We start from the raw sequence: 18,675 nt of genomic DNA on the forward strand, positions 1-18,675 counted from the left end.
GGTTGATCAGGTTTCCCATCTAAGAGAGGCTATGAAGGATCAGAAAGGTGGTTTTGTACAGACTTAAAATGAAATAGGGCTTATTCTGAATGCCAGAAAATTACAGTGATGAATTTTCAACACTGTAGAGTTCTGGTGTCCACATTTTAAAAACAACAGCGAAAAACTGGAAAGGATGCAGAAAAGAACCACAAAAATGAGGTGAAGAAAATGCCATATGCATTGAGAGACTTAAAAAGCTCAATCAAAGAGAAAACTAAGAGTTTATTTGATGCCATGTATAAGTACCAACATAGGGGAATACTGGATACATGACTGTATGTCTACACTACTGAGTTTTGTCAGAAAAATGGCAGTTTTTCTGACAAAACCCAAGTTACATCCACACTGCAATCGTATTCTTCTGAAAGTAAACTGAAAGATCAGAGGGAGTTTTTCCGGCATTGGCAACCCTCTTTTTAAGAGGAAGAAGCCTTTTTCCGAAAGAGCGCTTTCAAAAGAAGAGGAAAGAGCTCAGGTACCCTCGTGGCCATTCCGTCCATAGTAATCACAGCTTAAATGCGAAATAGTGTCCATTCTGCGTGGATGCTATCTTTTGAAAAAGCAGAAAAAAAACTTCTTCCAAAAGAAGCCTGCAGTCTAGACATAGCCTAAATGACTCGGTAATATAGCAGAAAAAAGCAAACAAGAAATAATGACTAGCAGCTAAAGTCAGATAAATATACATGGGAAATAAGGTGAAAAAAAAGCAGTGAGGGTGATTAACTTTGGGGAGAAAAAGTGACAGTCTCTTTTGATATTTTCAAAATCAAGAATGGATGCTGTAGCCAGACACAAACCCCATCTTGTTTTTCCACGAACCCCATCTTGTCCCCCCACCCCCTCGAGAGCAAGAGAAAGGCAGTCAGCCTTTGATGCCCTGGGAACGCAGGTGTGCTGCCTGTCCCTGACTCTACCATAAACAGAAACCAGACAGTAAATGGGATAGCTGACGACCCGGGGCCTCCCGTCGCCCTGATGGCTAGTACCAGTAATTGACATGCCTGCACTGTCCCAGGAGAGGAATCTTCGCCCATCACATACCAGAGGTGCCCATTGTCTGCATTTTCCCAGGTGTAAATTATGCTTTGCACCCGTTGTGGGAAACTTGGTGTTCAAAGCCATTTTTCCTAATTGGCCACTTGAGACCAGGAAGAAGCCTACATGACCCAAGGGGTATAAAAAGAGGTTCAGCAGCCCACCCCATTTGAGCTCCAATCATCTATATTTGCTGGCAGGTATTGATTGTCTCCCGAGGTCTGTGGGACGCCCAACCTCGCCCTACTTCTTCCCGAGGGATTGAGAGAAAGACGCTGGCCACGCCAAGTCTGGAACGCAGGGGTGAGAATATATACCTGCTATGTGTCTATTTTGCATGCATTTAATAAGAGCTCAGAGAACCAAAAGGGTTTCATGGTACCTGTAAGTGACTTATTAGTGTAATTTCTGTCCTGTCCTTTGTAGTGGCTGTGTTATCTGTAACACAGTAGTAGCATTTAACAACTAAGTTTACCCTGTAACAATAAAATAGTAACTGTTTAAGCTTTAACCTGACTCCTTCAGTTGCTGTAACAGAACCAAGCACAATTTAAAAGAACTTCAGCCGGTCATAAGGGACTCACTGCCCTGACCGTCGGCTGACAGATGCCTATCTGGAAAGTATGCTTTCATCAAAACAAGTTATTGAGCTAAACGCAGGGGTAACTGGGTGAAGTGTAAGAGTCTGTCATATAACTGTGTTTAGACTAGTTAATTGTCATGGGGATGGATAGCCAAAAACACTCTTTTAGAGGAAATGGGCATAGCTTGATCTATGGTAGCTGGGAGGGAGCTGATCTGAGACATATTTGCAAAAGATCAGGTGATTATAAAAAGCAAGCAAGCGACTCAGCTGGATTACAGAGCTGCCAGGAGCTAGAAGGCTATAACATAAAGAAGAGTGTGGCAAGGTAATCCCGCTCCTGGGTCCCAGACAGAGGAGTAGCGAAGGAAGTGCAGGGGGGGCAATTGCCCCGGGCGCCACACTAAGGGGGCACCAGGCCGGGATGAGCAAGCGCACGCTGTGCAAGCTTACCTAGTATGGGCAGCGAGTTATATGGCCGTCCCCCACCCCCCGGTCCCGGATGGTCTCTGCTATGCGCAGCATTCAGTTGGCTCCCTCTTGCCCGCGCATGCTGCTGGCTGCTGCTGCCGCCATGCGCAGTGTTTCCAGGTGATCGGGGAGACACCTGGGCGTGACGTAACATCACGGCCCGGGACATTAAAAGTGTTCGGTGCTGCGTGGTGACACGCGGCCTAGCTTCCGGTTCGGAGTCCGGGGACTTCTGGGGTCAGAGCGCAGACTCTGGCCACACAAAGTGGAAGGCAGAAGGTACGGCAGGGCAGGGCAGGGCAGGGCAGGGCAGAGGGAAAACTAGTGGAAAGGGGTGGGAGAGGAAGGGGCTTGTGCAGAGGGGGAGGGGAGAGGGAAGATACAATTGCCAGGGGGCCAAGTGGAGACAATGAGGAAAAGGGCAGGAGGGGAGGTGTCAGTGGGAAGGGGACAGGGTGATGCTGCGAGAGGAGAGGGTAAGGGCATTAGGGTCTAGAGTGGGGAGGGGAGGTGCTGGAAGAAGGCTTGAAAGGAGGGGTGGGCATGAAAAAGGTAGGGATGGAGCAAGTCATGCGTGAGGGCACAGAGGGGCATGAGCGGAATGGGGGCAGAGAGTGGTGAGGGGGTGGGAATCAGGGAAAAAGAGGGCAAAGGGGGCAGGGGCAGTGAGAGAAGGGGGAGGCACCAGGATGGTGCAGGGCTAAGGGAAGGTGCAGGTACCAGGGGATTCTGGGGGTGAAGCAGAAGGGCAGACACCTGCAGGGAGGGTCCAGCACCAGAGGAGAGAGGCAGTGCAGGTGTGTAGAGGGAGGTGTTAGAAGAGGGGATGAGGAGGGGTAGCTCACCTAATCAGAGTGGGGCTACTGGAGGAGTGGGCACAGGGAGGAGACAAGGGCTGGTGGAGGGGGGCAAGTCGCAGGAGGGCTGAGGAAAGTGAGAAGGGCAGGAGTCAGGACAGCAGAGGAGGGTGAAGAGTTGGGTGGCAGCAGGCACCAGGGGAGATGATGGAGCAAGGAGAGGAGACATGGCAGCAGAGAGAAAAGGTAAAGGTTTAAAAATATTTATTAATAGCTTGGTATGCTGCCCACAGCCAGTTTGTTTGCGCCCCGCGGTGCAGTTTGGGTTTATGTGGGGATCAACATAGCTGGCGAGTGGGAGCCAAAACAAAAAAGTAGTCAGTTTAATGATCTTCTGTTGATATGCGTTTTAGTAGTTAAATTCTTGGACTGTCATTGCTCATGAAAAGTGCTGTCACATAGGTAGAAATCGGGGAAATGTTGCATTTTATTAATAGCAGCAGAACTGACTTAAATGGGGCCTGTGTGTTGTGTAGTCTTGCCTTAATCTTTGTATTCATGCATGTCAGTGTGAGAGAAGCTATTTGTATATATTTGTTGGCATATGCAATCACACTTAAGTTGAGGCCCTCAGCATGTTCTATAAGTATCAGTGTGGCCCATGGGGCTTCAAAAGTTGAGTTGCCCTAGCTCATCCCTGACAGGTGTCTGTCTAACCTGGTCTTAAATATCTCCAGTGATGGAGATTCCGCAATCTCCCTAGGCAATTTATTCCAGAGTTTAACCGCCCTGACAGGCAGGAAGTTTTTCCTAATGTCCAACCTAAACCTCCCTTGCTGCAATTTAAGCCCATTGCTTCTCATCCTAACCTCAGAGGCCAAGGAGAACAATTTTTCTTCCTCCTCCTTATGATACTCTTTTAGATACTTGAAAGCTACTCTCATGACCCTTTTTGGTTTTCTTTTTTCCAAGGTAAACAAGTCCAATTTCTTCACCCTTGCCTCATATCTCATGGGCTGGCTCTGCGGGCTTCTGGGGGTGGAAGCTCTCCTGCAGCCCCCCAATTGCTCCCTCTCCCCAGATGGCAGCCTGCGGCAAATGCAGCCGGTCTGATGGCCGAGTGCTGTGATGTGCCCAGTGTGGGTACTCCGGGCAATCCAAGCAAGGACTGCTTTGCAAGCGGGGCACCCCTGAGAACTGTCTGTCCAGGGTGGGGGTCGGGTCCCTTTAAGCACAGCCCTCGACTAGCCTGAGACAGCAGCTCCACGCTCTAAGTCCTCATCTGATGCCCTGCCGGCACTGCTTCCGGTCATCCTTAACCCCAGTTCAGGGTCCACTTAATGTGGACATGCTAGTTCGAATTAGCAAAACGCTAATTCGAACTAGTTTTTTAGTCTGGATGCGTTAGTTCGAATTAGCGTAGTTCGAATTAACTAATTCGAACTAAGTTAGTTCGAATTAGCGCTGTAGTGTAGACATACCCTCAGACAGCTCAGTCAGGAGCTAGATGTCGATATGTTTTTCCCACTGTAGGTGGACTTTGGAACAGTTCTAAAGCCAATCCAATTTACTGCTTTGTGTTTGCTCTTGGGTCAGAGATTTGTCTTGATGGAGATGGTCTTATCTCCCCAGGCTCCCAGACATCGGACTGTTTGTCCCTCCTTACATGCACTTGGTACCAGTTCCAAAAGCCTCTCAATAGACCCTGACAGATTCCCAATATGCCTGTTGTGCATTGCACAACTCTATATTCCACTCTCCTGAAGTCACATAAGCAGATCCTTCATACACATAGAAGAGAAAATGCTTAAACTATGCCTAATGGATTAGTCAATTGCCTAAGAAGTAGGATGAAACACAAAGCTTCTTATTCTGCCAGTTAGAACACTCACTATCCCAGCTTCCATGATCTGCAGAAGTAGGTTCAGGATACTCCTGGGGGAGACCAGGCAGGGATTGTGGGGGACTAATAAGCCAGGCTGAACAGGGAATCCTACAAAGGAGTATGCTAGCATTCAACTCCTATAATCTCACACTGAATTTATACCCTGCCTCAGTTTTTCTTTCAACTAAATGAGAATGCTGAATCTGTAATGTCCCAATAATTTTAAGCAGTCTCTGAAGTCCCATTCAAAAGCAAATATCTTAAGTAATCTTTGCCAGATATGCCTTCTTTATGTACATGGTATCATGAGTCAAAGTTTCTTCTTACAATACACTCTTACTCTGAAATGAGGACTCAGAATTATAAACATCAATGAAGAAGAGTACACACAGACAAAAGAATTCTCAGCAAAAACGTGGAATAACAAACACATGTCAAAACGTTATGGTTTGGTTACTTACTGTTGCATTTGATCACCTGTCTTTACTCTACAAATACTGTATTTTCCTGCCTGTTTGTCAAGTATTATCCAGACTTGCTATTTAGTATCATGGATATTGGGCAAATTGTGCTTTAGAACACTTAACTCTCTCTCACCTTCAGTCCTGTGAGACAGGCTTTGCTACCTTCCTCTCTTCTTGGTGGAATCCCGTGATTCTCACACTTTGTTTTTAGACGAGATCGCTAGGCTGCAGCCTCTCTATTTACCAAATAGGTTAACCTGATAGGCCAGGTGGGTTTAGCACTTGTAAACCCTTAACTTCCAGAGACTTGTGATCAGCAGCTAGTTAAAGTGGCTTAAAATAGCTTAGTCAAAACAAAGTAGTATTTATTTGCCAAAAGGAAGACATCATCTAAAAAAATGGTTAGAACAACTAAATGTTGCATACATATATTTCTCTTCCTAAGATTACTCTATCTGTATCTCAGACAGGTCTAGTTTATTATCATCTCTGGCTTGGGAAAACCAACGAGCCTGCTGAAGTTCCCCATGACTAACTGCTAGAGACTCATATCTAGCCATGGCTGCTGACAGCTCACACATTCCCCCCTTTCCTATCACAGCATTGTGATAAAGCACTGGGGCTCTGCACTGATACCCCGCCGACCTCCCAGTTCCCGGGGAGGAGCGAGGATACACCGCACGAGCCCGGCCAGGAAGCCAAGCATAGTGTAGTGCTGGGGCTCCACGTTCAAACCCCACCGGTCTCCCAGCAACCGGGGAGGGGTGAGGCTGCGCTGCAAGAGCCCGGTCAGGGAGGACGCTGCGGCCATAGGCAAGTGTGCGCCGGGCGATGACGTCACTCGGCGTGCCCCCATAGTACGCCAGGAGGCGGGGCAGGAGTATTTGGGGGCGTGACGGCGACGGGCGGCATAGGGGCATCGCACCGCCAACTTTAAAAGCCGACCAGCGGGCAGAGGCAGGGAAGGAGGCCCAGGACGGCCGAAGGCGGAGGACTGAGGGACGTGTGCGGGAAGGCGCCGGGAAGCAGGGGTCTCCCACCCCAGCGCTGAGAACACCCGCAAGGGGTAGGAAGTGGCCCAGTCCAGGGCAATGGAAGCCTGTGGGTCGGCGTGTTACAGGAGGTCACCCCGCCGACCATAAGGGAGAGAATGCGGCTGTTCTCTTCCTTTTAGGGCCCTGGGCCGGGACCCGGTCGTGAGGGTGGGCCCAGGTCCACCTACCCTCCACCCCATGGAGTGATACTCAGAGAGGGCGTTCAAAGGCCCATAACTTCTAAAAGGAAAGCTTTGGCAGGGACTGGGGTGCACTTATTAAAAGTGGTGTAGCAGACGGCGGACTACGTACTGTCTCTCATTGGAAGAGGGGAATTGGGGAGCGCGGGGTGTGTGTGTGCGCTTACAAGCATCTTGAAGGGTTAGGATCCTCTGATCTTAGGCTTTTAGCCTTGAGAAGAATAAGACATGCAAACCAGGTTGGAGCCAGGCCGAGGTACTCCCCCAATTAATAGCTCCACCCATTGTTCCCTTAAGGAGCCTAATCTTGGGCATTGTTTTGTTTGCATGGAATTGAACAGCCTCCTTGGATTTAATTCTTGATAGGCAGGCAGGATAATATTAAACTGAGGTGTATGTGATACTTGTAAAAAAAGTGATATACATTTCCCACATTTAAAAACAACAGTATCCCAAATCATTATTATTTTTCTGTTTAAATCTACTATATATTTGAGAGTTTGTGCATTTGACTGCCTGTCTGTCCATGAATCTGTTTGTTCAAGAACTCCTCTTAAACGGTAAGATCTAGTGTCATTAAATATGGTAAGCATCTTGCTCTTAACTTAAAGGTAAGGGTTGTGCATGTAATGTGACTGTTTTTCATCAAATGGAAAGAGAGGGCTCTGATATAAGGGACAGTTATATACCAGAATGACAACAGAGGGACAGCAAGCAAGTGTGCCCCAACTTTCCTGACAGCCCCTCAGAGCTGCACAGCAGCCAGCAACTGGGCACTGTGGCCCCACTGCCCCAGGCATGCCCTCCTGCTCATAAGCCCCCATACCTCCCAACCCCCTGCCCTGAGCCACTCCTCAACCCCCAATCCTGACTCCTGCACGTCCACCCCATCCCTTAGCCCCCCCACATCTCCCAACCCCCTGCTCTGATTCTTGCATCTTCCACCCTTCCCTGAGCCCCCCACTTCCAAACCCCCTGCCCTAAGCCCACCCGCATCCACGTCCCTGTCCCGACTCTGGCAACCTCACACCCTCAACCCCCTTCCCTAAAGGACCTGAGAAACTCTGGGTAAATCTTCTAGTATTAAAATATTTATCAGATACAAGAAGTTACAGTGTCTTCATTGTGGACTCTGTGCTGATTTTAGATGCATATACTATACATACCTCTCCCCAGTCCACATTTTTAGATGGCAAGGGATAGTGTAATGTTATATCATAGGCTATTTCTTCCATAAACCATTTGAAACTTTTGCAGTTGTGATCTTCCCGAAACTTTTTCAGCTCAGATATATCCCCATATGGTAGAGCTTTCGTCTCTGGGCGACTGGCATAGAAGTAATCTTTGTACTCATCCCACCAAACTTCCACAACTCTGACATAGTTCTGTGAGGGGAAAAACATCACTATTGCAAAACATATACAAGATATTGGTTCTATGAGGAATTTAATCCCACAGATTTAAGAATTCTTATAAGCTTGTTAATACATGCTTTTCATAGCACTCATAATTTGCCATCTTTAACAGAAGATACAGCACAAGAGTAGCTTTTTATATATTTCTGGGGTAACACTAGCATAATTAAGTAAGTTTAGTGAAGGCTGTAATTATTACTCAGTCTAGGGAATTCTCTTTTTGGAGAAAAAGATGCCTTAGTTATGAATACCAGGAAAACAGTGCTGTTCATATGATTGCAATACTCTAGGAAATGTGAAGTACCATCTGGAGTTTATTTTCACCTTCTACACATCCAACTATTAGACATCTATTAATCCCCAACTGGATTCCACAAGTTTAACTGATTTGGATCTTAGGGCTTGTTTACACTATAGAAAATATGCAGCACAGTTGTGTCACTTGCAGTGCCATAGTGCAGACACCAGCTATAGCGACACAAGGATTTTTTCAGTCACCGTAGCTAATCCTCCCACCTAAACTTCTGGCAGTAGTTAAGGTGACGGAAGAATTCCTTAATTGTCTTAGAGGTGTCTATATTGGAGCGTATGTCACCTTAATGACACCTCTTAGGAGCATACGTTTTTCAATACTTCTAAGTGTGGACCAACCGTTAAACAGTTCAATTGATAGAGCACAGAGATTCCACCTTCTCTCCGGTGTTTGCACTGGCTCAACAGTATGAATAGGAATTACTCATAAACTTTTAGACAGACAGACAGATATAGATTAAAATTATCTTCAACTTAACAGAATCTTATCACAAACTGTCTTTCCCGCCTTGTTTTCATTCCTTGTAGCAAGCTCTCTAGCTACCTGTTATGTGAGGTATTTTATCCACATTCTTATATGGACCGCATCACCGTAATATCTGAATGCATGGGGCACATATAGTACTTACTTTAAGCATAGTGCAATGTTAACAATATGCAGTTAGGACATTCCTGTCATTCAAATAAGTGGATATCACTGAACATACAAGGGTTCAGAAGTGTTTGGTAAGAAGAGACCAGTTTTACATTGTCACTTTCAAAAACAGAACAGCAGTTTAAACTAGAATAGAATATTATTATTATAGCACAGTATTTATGAGGGTAGTAGTGATGTATATTTTACTTAGGGAGAAAATTAGCCCCGATGAGGAATTTTCATATAAATAACGAGTGCTGCAATCAGATTTATCAGACTAAGGCAGTTGGAATAAAGGACTTAGTGATTATTCTTAAAGAAATATAAGGTTTCCTCAAATGAGGAGCATATGATAACTTACAGTAATTTGAGTTCTTCCAGGTATTTTGTCCCTGTGGGTGCTCCATTATAGGATGTACATGCACCTGTGCCCTCTTGACTGAGAATGCAAAGTGGTGTCTATGGGCACAGATTTGCTTGTGGCAGCATCTGAGGGTCTGGGAAAAACCTGTTGTGGGTTGTAATGGAACAGCCTATATTTCTATGACATTTGAATTCTACAAAATCTTTCTGTTGCATGAACATAAATTTCCAGTGATCAGAGTCTATGTCAGAGCCTTCAAAGGGGCTCTCAATCATGGGTGGTATACTAAAAGCTGGACGTGTCAGTCAATACTAAGGTAGACCGCTTTGCATTCTCTGGTCATAAGTGCAAAGGTGCATACTTATCCTACAGCAGAGCACTCTCATAGAGACATACTGAAAGACTTGTAATAAAGAAGAAATATAGCATGTGTACAAACATCATTATTGTACCACTCTGTAGTTTTATGTAAAGCCCTACCTTCAGTGTAGGAGAAGACCCAACATACACCGGGGGTGGATTTCCTTGCCAGCCCTGGAGACGATAGATGTGTCCAACACGAGAACAAGGAACAAACAACAACTTCCCTCCACACTGCCAGATCTACAAGTTCAGGAAAAAAGAGTGATGGAAAAGTTGATAATATACATACAAGCTAAACTTGAGAAAAATATAAACTAATTTAAAAACAGATTAGATATTTTAGAATTAGATTAACTGGATAACATGCTGAGTTCATAAAATAATTTTCTTCAAGCTTAAGCATCAACTTTCAAATGAGGGCTTGAAATAGAAATCCTGGGCTATATCCATGACATTCATTAGTTTTACAATGGACGTGTTTATAAACACCATTTTATAAATCATATTTTTGGGATCCTATTCCATGACTATCTGCAAAAACAGGAATAAATGTGTATACAAAAAATGGAAGTAATTAGATTTATTTTATTAAACATCAGTTAATATTTCATCATCATAGGCAGTACTTCAGCATTTATACTTACCCAAAATATTTTTCCTACTGAAAGTTATGAGGACACAGAACTCTCGGTTAACTCACTGGACTACTCTACTCTGAACAGATTTGTTCATCCCAAAATACAGTAGCAGTGGCTGAGGGAGAATCTTAAAAAAATTGCATCAGAATTAGGAGATAATTTTGGTGACCTTCTTTGGGACTTTGTTAATATCCTGAAGAGATCAAGCCTTCAGTTAATAGAAAACTATTTACACATCAACATTACTGTTGTAACCCTAAAACTAAAAAGAGGAGAAGAATACCAGAGTGAAAGTTTGACACAATAACACATACACCTAACATTTTGGTGTCAGCCTTTAAATTAAAAAAAAAAAAAAGTTTAAATGTAGTTTAAATAATGTTGTGTTTAAATGTTTATAATTAACGATTGGCCTGAACTGTTACACCTGATCTGAAGGCATTAAAACAGTGGGGCCACTTCAAATCATATAAATTCCAGATTTGGACTCGAAGGTGTAGAGAGGGTGTTATGCGCCTGGGGGCAAAAGAAAAATTTCCGCCCCCCGCCGCCACGTGGCACAGCCCCGAACCTGGTGCACAGCTGAGGGTAGCTTGCACCGCATCTTCCCATGAGCAGAATGAATTTTGTGTTGTGCACTAGTACTGAGTCCATGGGGCTTATTTGGATGTGCCACTGTGGCACCCAAGTTATTAATAAATATTTTATAAACCTCTACTGTTTCTCTCTGCTGCCATGTCTCCTCCCCTTGCTCCCTCAACTCCCCTGGTGCTTGCTGCCCCCCAACTCCTCACCCTCCTCTGCTGTCCTGACTCTTGCCCTTCTCACTGCCCTCAGCCCTCCTGCGACCTGCCCCCCTCCACCAGCCCTTCTCTCCCCTCTGTGCCCATTCCTCCAGTAGCCTCACTCTGATCATGTGAGCTACCCCTCCTCATCCCCTCTAACACCTCCCACTACACACCTGCACTGCCTCTCCCCTCTGGTGCTGGTCCCTCCCCTGTAGGTGTCTGCCCTTCTGCTTCACCCCCAGAATCCCCTGGCACCTGCACCTTCCCTTAGCCCTGCACCCTCCTGGTGCCTCCCCCTTCCCTCACTGCCCCTGCCCCCTTTGCCCTCTTTTCCCTGATGCTCACCCTCATCACCCTCTTCCCCCATTCGCCTCATGCCCCTGTGCCCTCACACATGACTTGCTCCATCCCCACCTTTCTCATGCCCACCCCGTCTTTCAAGCCTTCTCCCAGTACCTCCCCCTCAAGACCCCAATAACCTTACCCTCTCCTCTCCCAGCATCACTCTGTCCCCCCTCCCACTGACACCTCTCCTCCTGCCCTTTTCCTCATTGTCTCCACTTGGCCCCCTAGCATGTGTCTCTCCTCCAGGCTGTTTCTTGCTGCCTTCCTCTCCCACTCCCTCCCCGTTCCCGCTCCGCACAAGCCCCTTCCTCTCCCACCCCTTCCTCCTAGTTTTCCCCCTTCCTTGCCCTACCGCACCTTCTGCCTTCCACTTTGTGGGGCTGGAGTCTGCACTCGGGTCCTGGACTCCGAACCGGGAGCTAGGCTGTGCAGCGCAACGCAGCACCGAGCAGTTTTAAGTCTCAGGCTGTGACGTCACGTCATGCCCAGGCGTCTTCCCGGTCACCTGGAAACGCTGCGCATGGCGGCAGCAGCAGCCGGCAGTGTGTGCCGGCAAGGGGGAGCCAACTTAATGCTGCGCATAGCAGGGACAGTCTGGGGCCGGAGAAGAATGCACCGGGGGGCGGGGGGGTAGTGAGTGGGGGCCTGGGCCAGCTCTAGGCAGGGCTGGGGGGGAGACCCAGCTCCAAATATTGCTGGAGCAGGGCCCCCGGCTCTGAATATTGCTAGAGCATGGGCACCACGAGCCCATATAACATGCCCCCCATGAGCGTCAGGTGAGCCTGCGCAGCGTGCGCTCACTCTCACCCCAGCCCAGCGTCCCCCTAGCGTGGCGCCCAGGGGCAATTGTCCCTCCTTCGCTACGCCTCTGTTTGGACTGCATGACTTGGGACTATGTGTTCATAATATATTTGTTTTTTATTATGATTATTTTACATTCTTCACTTTGTGCATCTTATTACCCTATTTGTTTTCTTTGAGCAGTTTTGTTTAAAAGTTTACCTAAAGAGGTTTCCTTTACAAATTCCGATATTCCATAATGTTATATTTGCAAGCTTGAGCATAACATTGGCTAATGTGGTGTTTTGTTCTTTTGAAGAATTATGGACAAAAAACAAATATGAACACAGATTAAAACAGTTTAAATGTTCATTATAGGACTATGTAGTTACCTCCACTGTGACTATAAAAATCACTAAATAACTGTAGTGGGGCGGTCACCCTGCTCCACGGAAAAAAGGGTTAAAAACAGCCCTGGGAGACACTCTTGTTCCAGAGATGGAGCAGGAGGGACATGGCTGCCAGGAAAGCTGTGTAATAGGGCATTACTCATCGCTGTTGCACGTCCTGCCAATTATGCAGGAATTAACTGAGCACTGGAGCGCCCCCCTTCCAGCCGCTGTCTCCCTTGCTGTTACCTGTTTATGTGTTAATGCCTCTGCCACTTTATGTTAGGAACCATGTCGCTCCCAGACTGCAGCGCCAGTCCCTCAGCCCTGCCACAGTGCCCCCACACTCTAGGGTCCTCCACCTCAGGGAATCCCTAACCCCATATACCCTCCATGAATCAGTGACCCTACTGCTTGTCATTATCTAGTCCCTTACCTCAGGGGCAAACTACAGTCTGAAATGGTCACTTATAGGCAAGGGGGTGTAGACCTGCTGCTTTCTACTGCCCTGGCTGCCTCCCTGCAGCTCTAGAACCCCCTCAGGCCTCTGTTACTGGGCCTCAGCTTGTGTATGCTAGGGTCAGAGGTCCCCTGGCTCATGCTGCCTTTCCTCCAGCATTCTCTGTCCATTGTTCCTATGCTAGCAGGCATCTAGGTCCTTCTTCCCTCTAGAGCTGAAGCAAGAGAGTCTTCAGCCTGACTAGTCATACCTTTTATAAAGCCCTCCTGGGCACTGATTGGCTTATTCTAGCTCACCTACAATTGGATCCCAGGACAGCCCTTTCCCAGGGCTGTTTTTAGCCCTTTTTTCTCTAGAGCAGGGAGCCTACACCACTACAATGACCTTTCTCAATTTCTAAACCCCAAAGCAGTCCTTGCTCAAGCAAGACTCAGCACTGGAAAAAGAAAGGCATTGCAAATGAGCATTGAGGCTCATTAGGAGAGTTCTGATTGGTGTTGCAATCTGATTACAAATGTGCTCAGTTTCTTTAATAAAATTCAACCCCAAATTAAAGGGTTATTGTCGAGGATGTAAGATCGGAAACTCCACCTAAAACATTTGTTCCTGTTATTGGGGACACACCTCTCTAGACTCCAAAGGACGTAGGTGCAAGCAGAATAAACGGATATAAGAAATTAATTCTTATGATCCTAATACATCTTGCTAGATGGAAGAGCACACGTGTCTAGCAATCACAACAAAATCCTGTGCCCTGGATTAGTTGGTGAGGAGTAACTTGGTTGGAATTTTTCTATTTATTAACCCTTGTTTTGGCACAATTCTTTTATTTTTTTTAAATTCATAATTCTGAAGAACTATAAAGTCATTTTTCACTCAGAAGATTGATGAGGAAAGGGGAAAGCATTGGTATATTTAGTTTTCTTGACAGAATTCTTTAAAGCCATGTCCATCTATGTCATATGTACCTATTCTGAGAGATATAGGAGCTTATCTTACACAACTCCTTTTATTAAATAAGAGCACTTTTTACTATGCTTATACAGTAAAACTCCAATAGTCCGGCATTCCTGATAGTCCAGCATCAAAATGGCAAGAGCCTAGTGAGTGAGCTTCAGCAAAAAAAGAGTCACAAGGTAACAGCGGCAGCAGCTGAACTGAGCAAGGGTAAAAAAGGCTTAAAAAACCTAAAGCATTACAGTATACTGTATACAGTATGTACAATAAAAAGGGTTAAGAACACTTTATATACAGTATATAATGTATACAGTATATATATATAACCTGCTTATAGTACCTCCTGATAGTCCGGCATATCTGATAATCCGGCACCACCTAAATCCCATAGGTTCCGGATTATCGGAAGTCTACTGTACATATGTTTTAAATATAACCACTCTACAGTATTTTCTTTCATTTGAAAGTAAAGAAAGTATAAGTACTTCTAGAACTAGGTTATTTTTTCATTTTAAAAGACAGATCAATTTTGCAGTTACCTTGTAAGAAATTTCAAAGTTTTCACCTCCCCAGATTTGAAGACCTGGATCATAGAGACCAAGTTCAAAGAAGAAGTCACGTTCTATGGCAAATAATCCACCAGCCATTGCAGGAGACCTAAAAGAAAGAAATAACAAATTCCTTTCACTGACAGAACATGACAGTTTTCTGGAAAAAAATTTACTCTTAATTAAATAAGTAATTAAAATGGCAATCCATTTAGAAATTACTAGGCTTTGTTACTGGTTCATTATAAGTTTACTGTGATTTCCTGAATTTGACACTTGTGGTAGTTTTAAAGAAATCACTTATTACAGTTCTGAAATATTTAGAGCACTAGGAATTGGGGTTTCCAGGCAGCCAATTTGCATATAAAGTTGCATGCCACTTGTTACCTTGAGAAGAATCACTGTGGTGATAAATAGAAAAAAGTCTATTAATCTCTTGAGGCATTTGACAGCAAGTGCAGTAGACTAGGCTCTACTGTACACATTGTTCTGAGAAGCTGCCACCTTGAAATCTCATTGTGCAACATTCTAGTTATATAGTTTTAAAATTAATGTGAAATCAGTGGGAGGGTCAGGCACAGAGGAAAAATAATTTAGAATTATTCTCCATGACATTTTCAAGATGGGCAATGTACAGGCTTCAAATTTAGGTTTTTGCTAATAAAATAATTTTGTAAAACCTTCTACATGTGCCAATTTGATAAAATTAAAAACTTAAATGAAAAGATATTCTAGTTTTTATTTAAACATTTTAGTGCAATGGTTGCAAATAAAATTCTTTAGCACATGCTAGGCACATGAGAAAGTTAAACTAGCTATTCTATTTTCATTGGACTTGTACTGTGCTTTCCACCTCAGGATCTAAAAGCGCTATAAACAATTAATGAATTAAGCTCACCCAAACCCTGTGAGGTAGAGAACTTACTTTTTTTTATTTTTTTTTAAGCACAACAGATAAGGCAACAGGACTACAGAGTCTCCTGGTCATCAAGATGATCTGTGGCAGACAGGAATAGAAACAAAGTCTCCATCTTACCCTTGCTGAGCTAAGTAAAATCCAATCAAGCAAACTAATAACATCAAATGTGAATAGATTTTTTTTAAATCTGCTTTGTTTCATGGTGGTGCCATTCATAAAATTAAGAAATAATTTTTAATTTAATGATGCCCTTTTTAAGAGATATAAATGGTTAATAATTCAACTACAAGAGTTGGCATCTAAACCTTTTTCTTTTTTAAATTTTCTCCCTCAGAACTGTTCTGAAAACAGTTTAAGGATTTTAAAGAGCTGTGGACAAGGAATGTGATAGCAACTTTTAAGACAGCTTAACATTGACTAGTTTAGTGATAATACAGTTCCAGTCTGGACTGCCTTCTTTTCTAGGAAAGGATATTGACTATATTACTTAAAATGGACCAAAGCTTTGTAATTTCAATGTTTTGCCATTTTTGCAAAGAAAAATCATGAAGTGAGGGGCTGAATGAAATATAATATCAGTTCCTGCAATTTGTTTAAAACATAAAAAGTGATATGAAATACTATTTTCTAAATACATGAAAGTACTTTCAAATAAAAGTAATTGATTCCAAGATTACAGTACTATAAAGGAAAATACAGAGCAGAACCACAGCCTCCCAAGTTTCAAAAGAAGTTCAGTAACACTAATTTTAAGCAATTTTGCATGTATTTTTGATAGAAAATGTTCCACTCATGAAGCAAAAGAAATAGGATAAAATACACAGAATTCATAATAGCCTGGAATTCTTTTAGTTAAGTACATTGCAGGGAGCAAACTTAGAGCTAACAGGTTATCTTTCTAAGATTAAAAGTACTGAATACTGAAGTAGATCAGATGTGACCTTTCACAAAGAAAGTGGGAACAATCTGACAAAAAAAAAGGGCTCCTGATGCACTTGTATTAACCTGTTAACAAGGAGCTGTACACATGCATCCATGAGAGAAAACATTTTATATATTATGATTTTTTGAACATTTGTAGCAAGCTTATTATGGAACAAATAATTAAATGAGCAATTATTGTTCCCAAAGCTATACCTGAAAAGGGCCCCCATTAATAGTTCCATGAATTTTGCTTGGAAACTAAATGATAAGAATATTTCAAAATTGTATTTTGAAATACATCCTATGTTTTGCTTGGAGTGTTAAGTACATAACAAGAGAAACAGAAAGGCACAAGGAGTTAGTGAAGCTACATAAGCAGCATTTCCAAAATACTTAGTAATATAGTTAGATACTTTTTTTGGATAAAGCATCTTTAGTTGTTTTAAAAGTATGTGAAAGTATTTAGTAGATCATTACTCCTTAAGAAAAGAAGTGGGTAAGTGATTTAGTGATTACCGATACGGCTCAGTTTTTGTCTCTCTCATTTCCTTCTCTCGCTTGGTCAAAGGCACCCTCTTCCATAGCATACTCCAATCCCATGCTCCTCTAGCAAACCCATCTTCGTCACCACCCCCTTGGGGTACAATAGCATAAGTGTTGCCATCTATGACATCTATGAGCGGCACAGTGCATGTGGTTCTGCAGGGTTGTGGATGGCGGCAGTGAAGATGAGGTTAGGTACAAGGACCCATATGTCACATTTACACGAATCGTAGTTCATAGGAAAAGAGGGGGAAAAATGAGATGATTTAGATATGCATTCAAAACAATTCCAGAATAAAGACAGCACTGTTTACCGATAAGGCTCAGTTTTATGCTTTCTTTTAGCCTTTTCCTTGTGGCTTAATGGAATTCTTTTCCACAGTAAACTCCAATCCCAGGCCCCTCTGGCAAAACCATCTTCATCCCCACCTTGCTGAGGCTCAATGGAATAATCATTCCCATCTATGTAATCTATTAGAGGCACAGTACATGTAGTTCTGAAACATTATAGAAGGAAAAGAAGAAAGCAAAATATAATTTAAGAAAGATATGCTGTCTATTTTACTACATCTACCATTAACTTTTATTTTGTATTGAAATGTAACTAAAATGAAGGTCAAATGTAATTATGTATCTCAAAAATGTAACACTCCATTTATTGGAAGAAAAAATAATATACCTTTAACAGTCCACACACTAAGGCCATGCATCAAATTATACAATTCTATGGTCACAAGCCAAATTCTGACAGGAAACAAGGCATTAATAACTTGCACCGTAAAAAGTTACCATTGGAACAATTTACCAAAAGTCATGCTATATTCTCTGTCACTGGCAATTAAAAAAAAAAAAAAAAAAGATTGCTGTTTTTTTAAAAATGCACGGTCTAGAAATTATTTTGAGGAAATTCTATCACTTTTGTTATACAAAAGGTCAGATGATGATCACAGTTGTCTCTTCTGGCCTTGTAATCTATGAAATGCATACTGAAAGCAGACAAGTTATGGCTGAAATGCTGACGTACCCATCCTAACCATTGGCCTTCAGATACAATATTACCTGGGGCAATGAGGGGGAAAAACGGGAGACCTTGAGGGTTAAAGGACAGGGGAAGTACAGCTCTTACAATTGTATAATTTTTCCATAATCACTGCTGTTCATGTGGCATCTCAGATGTCAAAATGCAAAAATAGTTCTAACTCTTCTTGTTGCAAATAGGATCTTTCACTATTTAAGACTATATAATTGTTGCCTATAAGTGACTCATAGTAGAACTTGGGAGTTACACCACCCCCAATACTCCTGCCAACATTTTAATTGCTAAATGGGGGGCTGTCACAAGTTCCCTCCCTACCCCTCTGGATGGCCTTCCCTGCACCCCTTCCTCCCACAGGCACTGGAAAACCAAACCGAACCAAACCTTGCTGCTGTTGGATTGCACATGTCTCACCAGTGGTTTTAAAAATAATGGTCAAACATTCCATTAAAAGATTTGCAAATACACAGTTTGTGGTGATCTTTTAGATATAATATGCAATGAAGATAAATATTCTCTTGTTTTTCTCCCAGTGTTTTGACAATAGACTCTCCTAATGCATTGACTGAATCAAAAGCTTAAGCTTTTCCTAAAGGCTTCCATCTTAGAGGCAAATTCTACATTCAAGGTGAAAAGAAGAAGAAGAAGAAGAAGAAAAAGAAAAGGGAAAATGCCACATAATGCTTTACTTCTAACCAGGAGATTGAAGTAACTCTTTTATCTAACTCAGCAAATTTCCATTTCAG

The 18,675-nt window shown here is 43.4% G+C and overlaps 1 protein-coding gene and 1 long non-coding RNA gene across 3 annotated transcripts in view; one reads left to right on the plus strand and one right to left on the minus strand.

Annotated features, from left to right (window-relative positions):
* Positions 1-18,675, minus strand: part of GALNT7 (polypeptide N-acetylgalactosaminyltransferase 7) — a 108,068-nt gene that overhangs the window by 10,922 nt on the left and 78,471 nt on the right. Inside the window, exons 6-9 of one of the 2 annotated variants that reach the window (XM_075930203.2) lie at positions 17,208-17,390; positions 14,499-14,616; positions 9,720-9,842; positions 7,678-7,896 (exon numbers count right to left, since the gene is read on the minus strand). In XM_075930203.2, the coding sequence (XP_075786318.2) occupies positions 7,678-7,896; positions 9,720-9,842; positions 14,499-14,616; positions 17,208-17,390 (643 nt within the window). Of the gene's footprint in view, positions 1-7,677; positions 7,897-9,719; positions 9,843-14,498; positions 14,617-16,866; positions 17,050-17,207; positions 17,391-18,675 lie in introns of both variants that reach the window. The other variant, XM_075930202.2, reaches the window with a different exon arrangement.
* Positions 1,089-18,600, plus strand: LOC142829624 (uncharacterized). The gene is made up of 2 exons (XR_012904240.2): positions 1,089-1,380; positions 15,454-18,600. It is a non-coding gene; the product is annotated as an uncharacterized LOC142829624 (long non-coding RNA).

Source organism: Pelodiscus sinensis, chromosome 4, assembly GCF_052426305.1.
Source record: "Pelodiscus sinensis isolate ZL-2025 chromosome 4, ASM5242630v1, whole genome shotgun sequence".
Lineage (NCBI taxonomy): Eukaryota > Metazoa > Chordata > Testudines > Trionychidae > Pelodiscus > Pelodiscus sinensis.